Here is a 16,008-nt window from a genome sequence, read left to right as displayed (position 1 = left end):
TAGACCATGTACTAAATGCTTACAAAAGTTTTGAAAATATTCCCTGCCAAAACAAAAATTAAAATGAATAAAGAAACCGTAGAAAATTTGTGTTTGTACATTTTTGTAGGAATTCTCTTAACATATTTCTGTGAGGTTCTCAGAAGTACAACCATACTTCATGGAAAATAGTATGATACTATTTTCATACTAAAAGTATTAATTTAAGAGTAAGAACATGTAGTTGGGTGGTGGTTTGAGCGCACTTTTAATCCCAGCACTTGGGAGGCAGAGCCAGGTGGGTCTCTCTGAGTTTGAGGCCGGGCTGGGCTACAGAGTGAGTTTCAGGAAAGGCACAAAGCTACATAGGAAAACACTGTCTCAAAAAACAAAAACAATCAAACAAAAGAATAAGAACATGAGGGGATAAAATTTAATGAAAGATTACATATGAACATGTTAATACAATGATCAATATAGCATTTCAATATGAAGATACAAGAATGGCTCCATATGATGTAATAATATAATATTTCAGTTCTAGTTAAAATTATAAATAAGCAGTTACCATATTAGATTTAACAATATGTCTAAACCACTTCTCAGTTGAGTTGCAATAAATAATTTGACTTCATGAAGAAAGACCTCCTCACATACCTCAGTTGTCTGAATTTTATTGGTTTTCCTGTCCATCATACCCTCTGTCTTCTTATGTAGTTATTGTAATTAATTGAAAGTAATTCACTGATCAAGTGCTTTATCTATGATAGTAGTGTTTTTTTTTTCTTATTTTAAAAGTGAAAGAATTACACTATGTTTTTGTGTAGGTGAAAGATATAGCTTCCTTATTCACTAAATTGTCCCATGTAAATCAAAGGACATAGTTACTTCAAAAGGATAAGATGTGAAATCCTCACACTATTTAGAAATAAAAGCCTGTGAATATTAATACATAGACCCAGTGAGAGTCAAGAGCAACAATGTCAAGGAAAGAATTAGAAAGTGAAAGGAATTGTTAATGTTATATATGGTGAAGTTATTGCCATTTATAGAATCATGAAGTACTATATGTGACAGTATCCAGAGAAACTAATTAATGTCAGAGAGGCACACATACATCATGATGAGAGAGGGGAAGCCTGACTGATATGTCAAGCATATAAAGATGTGCTCATTAAATTTCATTTGCACAGTTATCAGTATAAGTAAATAGTATCTGTATTTAGTTTTTATATTCTTAATTTTAATGAGAATAAATATTTTTCCTTATTTATATATACTTCTTTTCAGAAACGACATGCAAACCTCCTTCTATTCCAAATGGTTTCTATTTTCCTCAGAAGACTGAATATAAAACTGATGATGCAATCATATATGATTGTAAAGTTGGCTCCTATCCTGCAACTAAAATACCTCTTGTAAAGTGTACAAGTGATGGCTGGATCCCTGCTCCAAGATGTAACTGTAAGCTTTATTCACATATTTAATCCTATAATCCTGAAAATTACTCTTTTAAAAAGGCACAGATAGAGATATATTAATAACAAATATTTGACTTATTGATTGTGTACAATCCTTAGAAACACTTTATTGTTCAAAGTAATATTTTATATATTATATTTTTAAGTAATATTAAAATGTAACATTTCAAGTAATACTAAACCACATTTTAGAAAACAAATAATTCATAATTTGTTTCTACTCAAATTTATATATATATATATATATGCATAGGTATATTTTTCTAATTAATAAACCTTTCAAAGATTTTTTTAGCAAATTATTAGATAAGAATATCATCATAGAATTAATTTTATTTATTTTCATTATAGCAAATATTCATCAAAAATATTTGCTGCATAATGAATAAATATCTTCTTCACATTTGTGTAGTCCAGATTTGAGGATGACTTAGATACTGTCTCTGCATCAGTGTGGTGCTCTCAGAGACTGCCATGGCTCTCAGTCATCAGGAGCCTTTGTTGAGCTTTAGGCTCTGTGTTCAACATGTCACACTCACAAGGATTTAACAAGAGGCCTCAATTCATTATTAGATATGTGTAGCTGTAATTTTAAAGGTTCTTATTAATAAAATCAAACATGAGGCGAGTTTTTGGGGTCCATGCTGGTAGATCAGAGAGACAGAACAAGCCACAGCTATCTCACCTCGCCGCATCCTCAGCTGGTCTTGTCTCCTCAGACTGGAGGCCTCTGAGTCCTCATCCGGAATGGGTTTCAGCTGAATTACTGCTCAAAAGCCTGAATGCTTAACCAGCCAAATCTTCTAGTTTCTGGTCCTCACGCCTTATATATCTTTTTGCTTTCTACCACCACTCCCTGGGATTAAAGGCTGGCTTTCTGGGATTAAAGGCATGTGTCACCATGCTTGGCTATTTCCAATGTGGCCTTGAACTCACAGAGATCCAGAGGGATTTCTATCTCTGGAATGCTAGGATTAAAGGTGTGAGTGCTACCATTCTCTAGCCTTTGTATCTAGTGGCTGTCTGTTCTCTGACCCCAGATAAATTTATTAGAGTACACAATATTTTGGGGAACACAATACCACCACAGATATGCCTCTGCATAGATTGCTTGATGAAAGCTAACTTGCTGAGGAGTTACTGATCAGAGAGACAGTGGGGGCCCAGAACCCATCTGTGATCTATTCACACACAATAGTTTTGCCATGGATGTTCTTCATATACTGAGTTCAACACACACATGAAGGAAATTCTGTTTCCCTCTTTGGAGATTTTGCTTGGAAGAACTTCAGTTGCTTCTTAACACGTGTACAACACAGTGTTATTTGAGTCAAGGGTATTTTATTTACTTCATTCTTTTCAGGTTTTTTGCCTATCTACATCCTTATTTATTTATTTATTTATTTTTCTTTCTTTCTTTCTTTCTTTCGTTCTTTCTTTCTTTCTTTCTTTCTTTCTTTCTTTCTTTCTTTCTTTCTTTCCTTCTTTCCTCCTTTCTAGCAGTCCATGGTAAATGTGTATCATACTTAAGCCTGATATTCCCTAAGCCAAAAAAAAGGGAGTGGCCAAGGAACGCTTTATTGTCATCTTTTTGGCTTTGTGTCAATATTACTGAAGTAAATAACTTAGAACAAGGATTGATTTACACTTGTAGTGACTTCCACCACTTTAGACATGTGGCAGGCAGAGTATCATGTCAAGGATTGCGTGCTAAGGCAAAGCTACTTGCCCCCTCTCCACCAGGAAACATAACTAAAAAGGAAAAGCCAACATCCAAATATCCCTTCAAAAGCATAGCCCCAGTGACCTAAGTTACTTCAGCTGGCCAGCAGTTCCTGAAATTTACACCATCTCCCAACAGGAGCTGCAGTGAGGAGCCAAGCTTGTAGCTGACACAAGATTTTGGAAAATATATAAAATATATTATATGATAAATATATAAAAGAAGCTAGTTTCATTACAAAATACTATTAATACATATGAGAACTAAAAGGAAACTGTTTAGTAATTTTTCTATATTTTTAATTTAGTTCTTTAATAATTTCTTACATGTATATAATGGATTCTCAATATTCTTTCTTCTCACATGCCTCCAACTCTATCAACAACACCTCATCCTTGCCTATCTTTTCCCCAGGTTCCTAAGTTTGAGTTTTGATATGATGATGTATTTAGTTTAACCAGAGCATATGTGTAACATTGGATTGAAACTGTCCCTTGGAACCAGGTTTATTCACTGGTGGGTGGATGTAGACCTGAGAGTACTGACCTCCTCCCCTTTTCCTGAATCTATGAGCTTGAAATGGCTCAGAGGTGAGAACCATGGTTCCCTGAGACCTTACTCCATTTGTGCCTACATGTTGATTTTCTATTCTTGTGCAGATTCATTGTGGTATCTGTAATTGTTGAGTTTGTGAATATAATGGCTGTGAGGTTCTCTAAAGTACAATCCTACTTCATAAAAAGATTAATGCTATCCTGATATTAAAAGTGCTAATTATTTAAAATAATAACATGAAGAGTTAAAGTTTAATGAAATATTGCATATAACTTATTAATACATCAAACTATATAGTGTTTCAATATGAAAATAAAATAATACTTCAATATGACGTAATGATGTTAGATTTCTGTTCTAATTCAAATGCTAAATGAGAAGTTATATATTAACAAATATCTCTAATTCACTTCTCTGGTGAGCTCTAAGATATAACTTGGCTACATGAAGAAAGACCTCCTCACATACCTCAGTTGCCAGAATTCCATTTGTTTCCTTGTCATGGACATACTCGGTCTTCTCATGTAGTTATTTTAATTAATTAAAAGTAATTTACTGATCAAATGGCTTATCTATGATGCGCATGCTTTCCTGTTTGTTTATTTGTTTCTCTTTTTTAAATATATAAATTGTTTTGGTTTGTTTATCTACCTATTTATTTATTTTACAATAATCATCCTGAGTGAGGTAACCCAAACCTAGAAAGACAAACATATTATGTACTCATTCATAAGCGGAATTAGCCATAAAATAAAGGATAACTATGCTACAATCCGCAGACCCAGAGAGACTAAGTAACAAGGAGGGTTCATGGTGGGATGCCTGGATCTTCCTGGAAGGGGAAATAGAAGAGATTTCATGGGTGGACTGAGGATGGGTGGGAATGGGAACATGAGGAAACAGGTGAGAGGATGGGGGCGGGAGTACTGAAAGAGACTTCCGCTTTGTTTTCTTTTGTTTTATTTCAAGCAGAACCTTGTGATTTTCCACAAATCAAAAATGGACGTCTATATGATGAAAACTATCTCAGGCAGCTCCTCCCAGTACCTGCAGGAAAGTGGTTCTTCTATCACTGCAACAGTGGATATAAGATATCTTCAGATAAGAGATCCATTATCTGCACTGGACAAGGCTGGGAGCCACAAGTTCCATGCGTCAGTAAGTCAATGTCTGCATTGAATCATGTTTAATTCTATCAAAGAGTAGAAAGAGAAAAGCACATACATAATTACAGTTAAGTCTCTCATAGCAAAAATTAGACCGACAGAAGAGTTTTTGAGCAAAAAGACTAGTTTCTGACCTTTATGAGCAGTTCTTCATGAAATGAATGTCCAAAATAGGGACTATGAAAATGCCTTTATTGCTTGCATATTTTTTTATAAAAGCTAAAGACAAGTGGTATTCTTTTAAACAATTGAGTACTGAACATCATGCATGCTCATTTAACTATTGTAATGATAAATTTTAATTTAGTTTCTTTGAATAAATTAATGTTTTCACATTTTTAATTTACCATCTTATGGCTCTTAGGAGAATGTAATTTCCATAATGTGGAGAATAGAAAATCTTTATTATGGGACCTATCATATACAGAGGGCCAGTCTGCAAAAGTCAATTGTCAACCTGGCTACAGTCCTCCAAATGGTCAAGACATAGTTACATGTACAGAGAACGGCTGGTCTCCTCAACCCAAATGCATCCGTGTCAGTAAGTAACCAGCACTGAGATCACAAGATGCGCTTGATTTCCCATTCCATCTATAATAACTGTGGCAAAATAGTTCTTTTCTAATGTATGTAAGTGAATACCAACGGTTACTGGTAAGTATATAGAAAAGTAAAGACACCTAACAGACATTAGGCCATAATAAAACAAAATATTGGGTAAATTTTGGCTAATTCATAGTAGAACATGCTTTGAAACCTCCTTGTCATCTAAGTCATAGTAATTATAAAATTATAGTTTAAAATTAAACAAATGATAATAGCAGCACATACCACTGATTTACTCAAGACTTGAATATTTATATGATTAATATTAGTAATCAGTTTAAAATATGTACTGAGTTTTATTTAGTAGTTTTTCCTTCATGCTAGTTTTGCTCATATTCTTAATTTTACATATTCTCCCAATTTGTTAATTGGGCTGATGTATATTAACATATCACTTTTTCATCTTTATGTATCTTTTTAAGTTTTTTTTAAAGTTATATCCAGGTAGATTGCTTTAGCTTTTTCTCTAAATAATTCAACAAGATCCTAAAACAAATGGCATTTTTATGCTCACTTTCCAAGGATTCATCTCTGAAAATTCATTTTTATTCAAGAATCAGTTCAAACATGTATAGTGCTCAGGTCATTGGCATTGAAAAAAGTGAGTATGTTGCCTTTTTGTCCAACTGACAGTTGACATTGTCCTTTGCTTTACAGAGGCTTTTCAGTTTCGCAGTTGATATTAGTGCCTGAGACACTAGTTGATGTTCTGTTCAGAAAGTTGTCTCCTTTGCCAGTATATTCAAGGCTGTTCCATACTTTCTCTCCTTTCAGGTTCACTGTAACTGGATTTATGTTGACTTCTTCAATCCACTTGGACTTGAGGTTTTTTTTTATATATTTTTATTTTATAATTAATTTAATTTTACATATCAGCCACAGATTCCCCTGTCCTCCCTCCTCCCTCCCCCCTAGGCTTCATGCCCAATAAACCCCCCTTCCCACCTCCTCCAGGACAATGTCTTCCCTGGGGAGTCAGCCCAACCTGGCAGATTCAGTTGAAGCAGGTCCAATCCCCTCCTCCCTTCACCAAGGCTGAACAAAGTGTTTCAGCATAGGCCCTAGGTTCCAAAAAGCAAGCTCATGTACCAAGGACAGGTCCTGGTCCCACTGCCTCGGGGCCTCCTAAACAGTTCAAGCTAATCAACTTTCTCACTTACCCAGAGGGCCTGATCCAGTTCAATGGGGGCTCCACAGCTATTGGTTCATTATTCAAGTGTTTCCACTAGTTTGGCTATTTGTCCCTGTGCTTTTTCCAGTCATGGTCTCAATATCTCTTGCTCATATAATCCCTCCTCTCTCTTGCCAATTGGACAACTGGAGCTCCAACTGGGGCTTGGTCATGGATCTCTGCATTTGCTTCCATCAGTCACTGGATGAGAGTTCTATCATGACAGTTAGAGGTTTCGGCCATCCAATCACCAGAGTAGGTCAGCTCAGGCACTCTCTTGACCATTGCCAGTATTCTACAGTGGAGGTATTTTTGTGGATTCCTGGGGACCTCTCTAGCATTATGCTTCTTCCTGTTCCCATGGGGTATTTATTTATCAAGGTATCTCTTTCCTTGTTCACCCAATCTTTTCCTGATCCAGCTGGGATCTCCTGCTCCTCTAAGCTCTCTTTTCCCCTACCCTTGCACTCCATTACCCCTCCCTTACCCCAGTTTGCTCATGTAGATCTCATCCATTTCTCTGTCACTGGGCAATCCCTGTGTCTTTCTTAGGGTCCTCTTTACTAGGTAGCCTCCCTGGAGTTGTGAATTGCAGTCTGGTTATCCTTTGCTTTACAACTAGTATCCACTTATGAGTGAGTACATACCATGTTTGTCTTTCTGAGTCTGGGTTACCTCTCAGGATGATTTTTTCTAGATCCATCCATTTGCCTGAAAACCTCATGATGTCATTGTTTTTCTCTGCTGAGTAGTACTCCATTGTGTATATATATCACATTTTATTTATCCATTCTTCAGTTGAAGGGCATCTAGGTTGTTTCCAGGTTCTGGATATTACAAACAATGCTGATATAAACATAGTTGAGCAGTCCCTGTGGTATGATTGAGCATTCCTTGGGTATATGCCCAAGAGTGGTATAGCTGGGTCTTGAGGGAGATTGATTCCCAATTTTCTAAGAAAGCGCCGTATTGATTTCCAAAGTGGCTGTACAAGTTTGCATTCCCACCAACAGGGGAGGATGTTCCCCTTGCTCCACATCCTCTCTATCATAAGCTGTCTTCAGTGTTTCTAAACTTAGCCATTCTGACAGGTGTAAGGTGTTATCTCAGACTCATTTTGATTTGCATTTCTCTGATGACTAAGGATGTTGAGCAATTCCTTAAATATCTTCCAGCCATTTGAACTTCTTGTTGAGAATTCTCTGTTTAGCTCTATAGCCCATTTTTAAATTGGACTGTTGGGTATTTTGATGTCTAATTTCTTGAGTTCTTTATATGTTCTGGATATCAGCCCTCTGTCAGATGTGGGGTTGGTGAAGATCTTTTCCCATTCTGTAGGCTGTCATTTTGTCTTGTTTACCATGTCCTTTGCCCCACAAAAGCTTCTTAAAATAGCCACAAATGATATAAAATACCTTGGGGTAACTCTAATTAAGCAAGCAAAGGACCTGTATGACAAGAACTTTAAGTCCCTTAAAAAAGAAACTGAAGAAGATGTCAGAAAATGGAAAGATCTCCAATGCTCATGGATAGGTAGGATTAACATAGTAAAAATGGCAATCTTACCAAAAGCAATATACAGATTCAATGCAATCTCCATAAAAATACCAACACAATTCTTCAGAGACCTGGAAAGAATAATACTCAACTTCATATGGAAATACAAATAATCCAGGATAGCCAAACAAATCTTGTACAATAAAACAACATCTGGAGGCATCACAATCCCTGACTTCAGGGATATGTAGTAGCTCTTTCACTATAGAGCTACAGTAATAAAAACAGCTTAGCACTGGCATAAAAAACCAACATGTGGACCAATGGAATCAAACTGAAGACCCTGAAATTAATCTGCACACCTATGAGCATATGATTTTCAACAAAGAAGACAAAACTATACAGTGGAACAAAGAAATCATCTTCAACAAATGGTGCTGACATAATTGGATGTCAACATGTAAAAGGCTGCAAATAGATCCATATCTGTCACCATACACAAAACTTAAGTCCAAGAGGTCCCATTTATTAATTGTTTCTCTCAGTGTTGTGCTACTGGTGTTATATTTAGGAAGTGATCTCCAGTGCCAATGTGTTCAAGACTACTTCCTACTTTCTCTTCTATCAGGTTCAGAGTAACTGGGTTTATGTTGAGGTCTTTGATCCACTTGGACTTGAATTTTGTGCAGGATGATAGATATAAATCTATTTGCACTCTTCTAATTGCAGGCATCCAGTTAGACCAGCACCATTAGTTGAACGTGCTTTCTTTGTCTATTGTGTATTTTTGACATCTTTATCAAAAACCACACATCAATAGGTATGTGAATTTATGTCTGTGTCTTTGGCTCAATTCCATTGATCATACTGTCTATTTTTGTGTAAATACAATATGTTTTTTATTACTATAGCTCTGTAGTACAGTATGAAATCAGGGATGGTGACACCTCTAGAAGTTCTTATATTAGACAGGATTATTTTAGTCATACCATTTATTATTTGTTTGTGTGTTTTATTGTTTTGAAGTTGAGTATTGTTCTTTAAAGAACTATAAGGAATTGTCTTGAAATTTTGATGGAAATTGTATTGAATCTGTAGATTTCTTTTGGTTAGATGGCCATTTTAACTATGTTAATTCTTCCTATCCATGTGCTTGGGAGATCTTTCCATCTTCTCACATCTTCTTCACTTTCTTTTTTCAAAGACTTGGAGTTTTTCTCATACAAGTCTTTCACTTGCTTTTTTAGAGTTACCCAAGATATTTTATGTTATTTTCCACTATTGTTAAGGGTGTTGTTTCCCTGAATTCTTTCTCAGCTAGATTGTCATTGGTACATAGGAGGAGTATAGACTTTTTTTTAGTTATTCTTGTATCCAGCCACTTTGCTGAAGGTGTTTTATCAGTGTAAGAGTTCATCTTATTTTCTAGATGCTGGAATTGACCCTAAGGCCATGGCTTAACCAAGTGTTGTTCCAATGAACTAATAGCCCTGCCCTTGCATTTTATTTTAGCATTGTATTGTAGAAAGCCATGTTCTCATAATCTTGAACTTTGAATCAGAGAGAAATTAATGATCATCAATTCGTTTCCTTCTACTGTTTAGGTTTTTTTCTTGGCTTTTCAATGGATTTACACTTCCTCTAATTTCTTATTTGTCTTTTCCTTTACTTTCTTTAAGGAATTCATTCACTCCCTCTTTAAGGACCTCTATCATCTTCATAAAGTTGTTTTGGTGTTCTTTTCCTTGTACTACAGCTGTGTTGGAATATTTGGGCCTTGCTGTAGTAGAATAGCTTGGCTTTGGTGGCAACATTTTGCCCTGGCTCTTGTTGGAGGAGAGTAAGTCTGGGACCAAGTCAGGTTTATTAACTAGTGAAATCAATACAGTACACTCACCAATACAGAACAAAGCTGCACTGCTACTTCTTCATTCCCAAAGGAGAGATGGAGACCAAACTGAAAGCTACTCTTCTCCATCGCTTGCTCCCACCTCCACCCAGCCAAAGAGAGGGGCCACCTCTTCCTTCCCAACTCCTTATCCGGTCACATATTTTCACAGAAGACCATGCCCATTGGGCCAAGCTGCCACAAACTATTGGCTAATGGATCAGTGTTAATAATTACTACAACATGTGGTTGTTGATTGTATTCTTAGCTGGCATCTATACCTCTGGGTTTCAGGTGACTAAAGGCTTAGGTGCTAATTTCTGAGTTTGTGTTTGTTTGGTGGGGAACAAAAGTTCCTTGGATTCAGTTTCTTTCTCTGGTTTTCTGGTCTGTGTGGCCTGTGGTTGAGCAGGGGTTCTCTAACCAAGTTGAAGAGCTGGGACCTGGCAATGAAGAAGGGAGAAAGTATTGAGGATAGTGTTGGAGGTGGGGAGACTAATAACCATGCCACAGGATTTGGTCTACCTGGAGTTCTGGCATGGCCTTTGGTCAAGTTCGCCTACCTGTTCTTCTCACTGGTGTGGTCTACATGTGAGCAGAGGATGTCCACCTGACTTGGGAGCAGGGACACATCAATTGGGGCGGGGGTGGAGGGATTATTGAAGATTGTGTCTGGGAACCGAGAGAGTGGAGAAGTTCTATGAGCAGCCTACCTGTCTTCTTGCTGGTATGGTCTGCACTTAAGCAGGGGATGTCTGACCCAGTTGGGAACTTAGACATAACAGTGGGTGTGGGAAGTGAGGAAGTAAGTGATGGTGGTGGACTGAACCTGTGGGAACTGAATGCAGGGACTAAGAGAGTTCTGTGGGTAGACCACATACCTGTTCCTCAGGTTGGTATGGTCTGCTTTATTGGTCATTTTTTTATGTCATCTTAGATGTCATTGCCTAAGCCAAAAGCAAATGTTCTAGAAGTTTATATTTTACATTTAGATGTTTGATCAATATTGGGTTAATCTTTATATGAGTGTGAGAAAGTTTTTTTTTTCTTATTTTGCATTTAAATGCCTATTGATGTTCTATTTGATAAAAGGCTATCTTCCACTAGGAAATTGCTATTGATTCTTGATAAATATATCCTGGTCCTATTTGTATCTGGTTATTGACTTGCTGTTCTTTTCCACTGCTCTGTGTGTTTGTACATTCACCTGTAACATCACAGATTTCTTTAATGACTACTGTAGGCTAAATATCTTGTAATATTAGACAACCACTCCTTTTATTTTTTAATCAATTATATTTAAAATATTTAAATTATAAAGAAAGTATAGATTGTAGAAATCTATTCTTCGGTAATTGTGATACTTCTATTAATCAAGACAATTTATAATCTTTAAATTGGGTTTGAAATATCTAGATTCTTGAGCATTTTGAAGGATTTTCTTACTGTTTTGTTCTCTGGCCATGTGACTTTTAGAAGGAGCTTGCTCTTGAATGTAAAATGCTTTTCTGAAATCAATTTGGAAACAATTGATATTGTATAATTTAATTTTTCTATTCATGAGCATGGTGTATCTTTATATTTACTTATATATTTTGTTTCCTTTAGCTCTGATCTGTTGTATACAGCCAAAATATCCTATGTGTATTCAGTAGATGGTGAGCTAGTACATGTTTTTCCATACTGAAGCAACTATATTCATCTTACCTATTTTTCTTGAGTGAGTGGTATAATCTATGGCTTTTACTAACTCCATTCATTGTAAACTTGTCGAATTAATTGACATGAGTGTACATAATATTTCCCCAATTATTCTTTTAAAATAGGTAAAGGAGTAAAATAATATAATTGTCATAATTTCTGATATTGGTGATCTGTGCCATCTCTACTTTTTATCTAATAAGTCTGATTAAAAGTTTATTAATCTGCCAGGCGTTGGTGGTGCACACCTTTAATCCCAGCACACGGGAGGCAGAGCCAGGTGGATCTCTGTGAGTTCGAGGCCAGCCTGGGCTACCAAGTGAGCTCCAGGAAAGGTGCAAAGCTACACAGAGAAACCCTGTCTCAAAACCCCCTACACACAAAAAGAAGTTTATTAATCTGCAGACATTTTATACTATCAGAATTTAAAATTCATTTTATATAGGAATGTATCAGTACATTACACACAAAATTTCTTTTACTTCTCTGGTTGGTTATTTCAGTTCTGGACATGATCCCCCTCCCAATTCACTCACTTTGACTATAATTCTGCTTTTCTCTAATATCTTAAGAGAGCCTTCATTAACTCATATGGGACCATGTTCCTTTTCAATGTGTATGATGAGTGCAGCAAGCTTCCTCCATGCTCTTAGTTGTCATCCCACAGATTTGGATTTGTGTGATACTAAGTGAGCATTACCAAATGTTTTTCTAAGATTTTTTTTTTAATTGGGGGGAAAAGATGTTGCCACAAATATATTTTCTTTCACCTCCACCACAATCCTTTGAATAAAGCAGCACTCAATAAAGTTGGAACTCTAGCCATCAGGGCTTAGGATAGCAAACCTGCAGGATAGGAAGATTGAGTTTGAGTAATCATTTTCTTCCCTTTGACATTTTATTAGACTTGTCTAGAGAGCTTTGTTTTTGACTCAACTAGTGTGTTCAGAGTATCTATAAACTTCTTCTGGGGAACTTCATAAAGGATCATGAAGATTCAGAGGAATCCTTCCACTCTTCTAGTTTGAATATCACACATTGTTGGTGTGCGGGGAACCTTCTATCTTACTATTTGTGGTGGTTTTTCTTCTTGTGTTCTGCATCACAGCCTTGTACTGTGGTACATTGTGCTGGCCTTTGGACAGAGAAGCTATAGGATGGCTGTGGAGACTGTAGGGTACTACTACTCCATGTTCTTTCCTCTGCTTTTCTGTGCCACAGCTCTCAGTAACTCCAAAGTCTTAACAGCAGTGACTTTTGTTGTTTAAATTCAGTAAAATACCCATTTCTTTTCTGGTTGGGAACATTCTGTTTATCTTTTCTTTTATTTACAATTTATTACATTCCTTTACTAAAAAATCACAGCTCATTACCTTTCCCTCATTTGGCTTTGGCTTGATCACTGTTCATCATTTTAGATTTTCACAATTTGTGTTTGTGTTAGTATTTGCTTCCTTCTCCACATTAACAAAGTGATCCCAGCACTCAGGAGGCAGAGCCAGGCGGATCTCTGTGAGTTCGAGGCCAGCCTGGGCTACCAAGTGAGTCCCAGGAAAGGTGCAAAGCTACACAGAGAAACCCTGTCTCGAAAAGGAAAAAAAAAAAAAAGTGAAAACACATAGATTTTTTTTTTATTCTTTGTTCTTTTCCAGTTTGAGATGATGGTCCTGTCTTTTCACTACTTAGTGTTTCCTTCCAATGTTTTATCTCATGTTTTCATTTGCATTTATATAAAATATTTAGCCGGGCAGTGGTGACGCACGCCTTTAATCCCAGCACTCGGGAGGAGGCAGAGGCAGGCGGATCTCTGTGAGTTCGAGGCCAGCCTGGTCTCCAAAGTGAGTTCCAGGAAAGGCGCAAAGCTACACAGAGAAACCCTGTCTCGAAAAACAAACAAAAAAAAATTTAATGTTTTCTTCTTTGATTTTCTACTTATCCATACACAAGCAAATGTGTGTACTGGTAAAAAAAAAAAAAAAAAACTAGTAACTGAAATATACTTTTATAATTTCTTTTAAAATTGAGTTTTCATGAAATATACTTTTAGTGAAGATATATGTTCATGTTTTAAAATCCCAGAATATGTGATAACCTTTATAATATGTACTTGACACTATTGGTTAATGCCCATTTTGGAATATCTTCCTCAGCCCCAAAACAAAACCAAATCTAAAATAAAAACCAAAAACCAAACCAGCAAAACAAAAAAACAAACAAACAAACCTAAAAAGTATCATGGAAACTGTAGTGTGGCCAGGTGAGTCACACAGTGTATCCTTTAGTCCATTTATCTATTTATCTCTATCTGTAAGTGTTCATTGCTATGAGTCACTGGTTTGGTTTGAGGCATCTAGCTTCTACTACACAATTAATAAGAAGCTACAGACTTCAACAGAGTAATCTCAATATTATTAACGATTGTCCCATCATTGAACATCAGATATGGTTATCATATATGACATAACTCAAATTGTATAACTTTGCCCAATACTTAGATCCCTAAAGGAAAACAAACATGAATATCTTGAAATGCAAGTTACCACTGTTAGAAGTTTTTGATTATAATCTTATTGTCACATTAAACATATAACTTTGACATCATGCAATGTTATGTATTTATTTAACTTTATGTGCTACTTTTATAGTTTTTTAGTTTAGTTTAGCAAAGAATGCTTTAAACATAATACACTCTACTTGAAAACTGAATCTTTGTAGGTTTATGTATTGATTTTTTTGATAATTTTTTTCTTTTAGATCCATAAATAGTATCAGAAGAAATTATGGAAATTAAGACCTAATTTTCAGATGGAGAGAAAAACAAAAGCAGTATTATGAGTCAGGGGAGACTCAACAATTTAAGTGTAAAAATGGATATCATCTAGCAGCATCTCAACTATTTCATACAATGTGGATTGATGGTCACATTGATTATCCCACTTATACAAAATATTAAAAGCATTAATTGAATTTAGTCATACAACTTTCTTTGGTTAAGGTGTATGCATATTATCAATAGTTTCAATTTTACTTTTGAAGTATTGTTTAACTCAATTTTATTATAAACTTGTATTGATATATGGTGATTAATCTGGCAACTGAGAGACTGTTGACACAAAGGCCAATGTGATTTATTCAAAACTCCCCAAACATGATGTGTCTTAGCACAAAAATCAGTGGCAAGGTAATAGATGTAATCACTTCCCAATCTGTCTTTATCCACCACTTTCCCAAAGCTTCTTCTACACCTTTTGATTCCAAGATTCACAGTGAACACAAGTCTTTAAAATGTGTAATTTCACAAATATGAAAGAACAAAATGTCATACTTTATATTACTAATGAATATAAGTAATTTGTGTGATTTTGCTTTTGTTACTAATTAATAAATAAGAATTTTGTGAATTAATTTTCAAATGTACCACTTTTATAATGTTAAATATACAACAACTATATAAAAGAACAAATTTTAATTGGGTATAAGAGTACATTGAATACCACAATTTTGGCATTAAAAACCTATAAAAATTTTGTATAACTTACAAACAGGTAAGATGCACATACTCTATGCCCCAAAACAATAAAGAAAATTGTGTTGAATATAATAAACATAAAACCTATGTTTGTCTTCATAACTGGTAGGGTTACAAGTTACTGCTTCTCCTCCCAGCCTACCTCCATCCCCATCCCCTAAATTCCCCTGTTCCTTAGCTTTCATCCATTCTTTCTAATCCTTCTCCATTTCTTTGTAACTCCATGTAGACCCACTGAACAGTTTTCAACCAGGGGTCCTATAGCCACCACACATGTCTAGGAATTGGAGATCCTAAAGCCACTACACATGGTTAGAGTCCAGAGCAGGCAAGAGCAACCCAAGTGTGAAACTCCTACTCAACAAAGGTAAGACCAAGTATTTTCAGCAAGAAGAATGTCAAATGGCATAACTCTAGATGCCTATATTGTAGCATAAAAACATAAACATGAATAAACAAGGCAATGTGCTTCCTCCAGAAACCAGAACCCCTATTGTAGCATGCCATGAGAAAAGCAATAAAACAAGAGCTTCAAAGGGGCAATTGTGCATATGCTGGAGAATCTTAAAAAGAATACCAATAAATGCCTAAATGAAGACAGTGAAAACAACATATAAACAGTTGAATGAAATACTGAAAAAAAAAACAGATTTGAAAGTATAATTTAACAACAACAAAATAAAATCACTAAAGTAATATCAAAATGAACTAA

The 16,008-nt window shown here is 35.7% G+C and overlaps 1 protein-coding gene across 11 annotated transcripts in view; it reads left to right on the top strand.

Annotated features, from left to right (window-relative positions):
- Window positions 1–15,391, top strand: part of LOC102903013 (complement factor H-like) — a 54,689-nt gene extending 39,298 nt beyond the window's left edge. For 2 of the 11 annotated variants that reach the window (XM_042258258.2, XM_076547571.1), the window contains 4 exons: window positions 1,270–1,443; window positions 4,708–4,896; window positions 5,269–5,445; window positions 14,522–15,391. In XM_042258258.2, the coding sequence (XP_042114192.1) occupies window positions 1,270–1,443; window positions 4,708–4,896; window positions 5,269–5,445; window positions 14,522–14,529 (548 nt within the window). In that variant the 3' untranslated portion in view covers window positions 14,530–15,391. Of the gene's footprint in view, window positions 1–1,269; window positions 1,444–4,707; window positions 4,897–5,268; window positions 5,446–6,284; window positions 6,336–8,907; window positions 8,999–11,674; window positions 11,725–14,521 lie in introns of all 11 variants that reach the window. The other 9 variants (XR_013043304.1, XR_013043305.1, XR_013043308.1 and 6 more) reach the window with 9 other exon arrangements.
- The last annotated feature ends 617 nt before the right edge of the window (window positions 15,392–16,008 follow it).

The sequence above is a fragment of the Peromyscus maniculatus genome, chromosome 11 (genome assembly GCF_049852395.1).
Source record: "Peromyscus maniculatus bairdii isolate BWxNUB_F1_BW_parent chromosome 11, HU_Pman_BW_mat_3.1, whole genome shotgun sequence".
NCBI lineage: Eukaryota > Metazoa > Chordata > Mammalia > Rodentia > Cricetidae > Peromyscus > Peromyscus maniculatus.
Note: the sequence above shows the minus strand (reverse complement) of the source record. Positions and strands in the feature narration are given on the sequence as shown.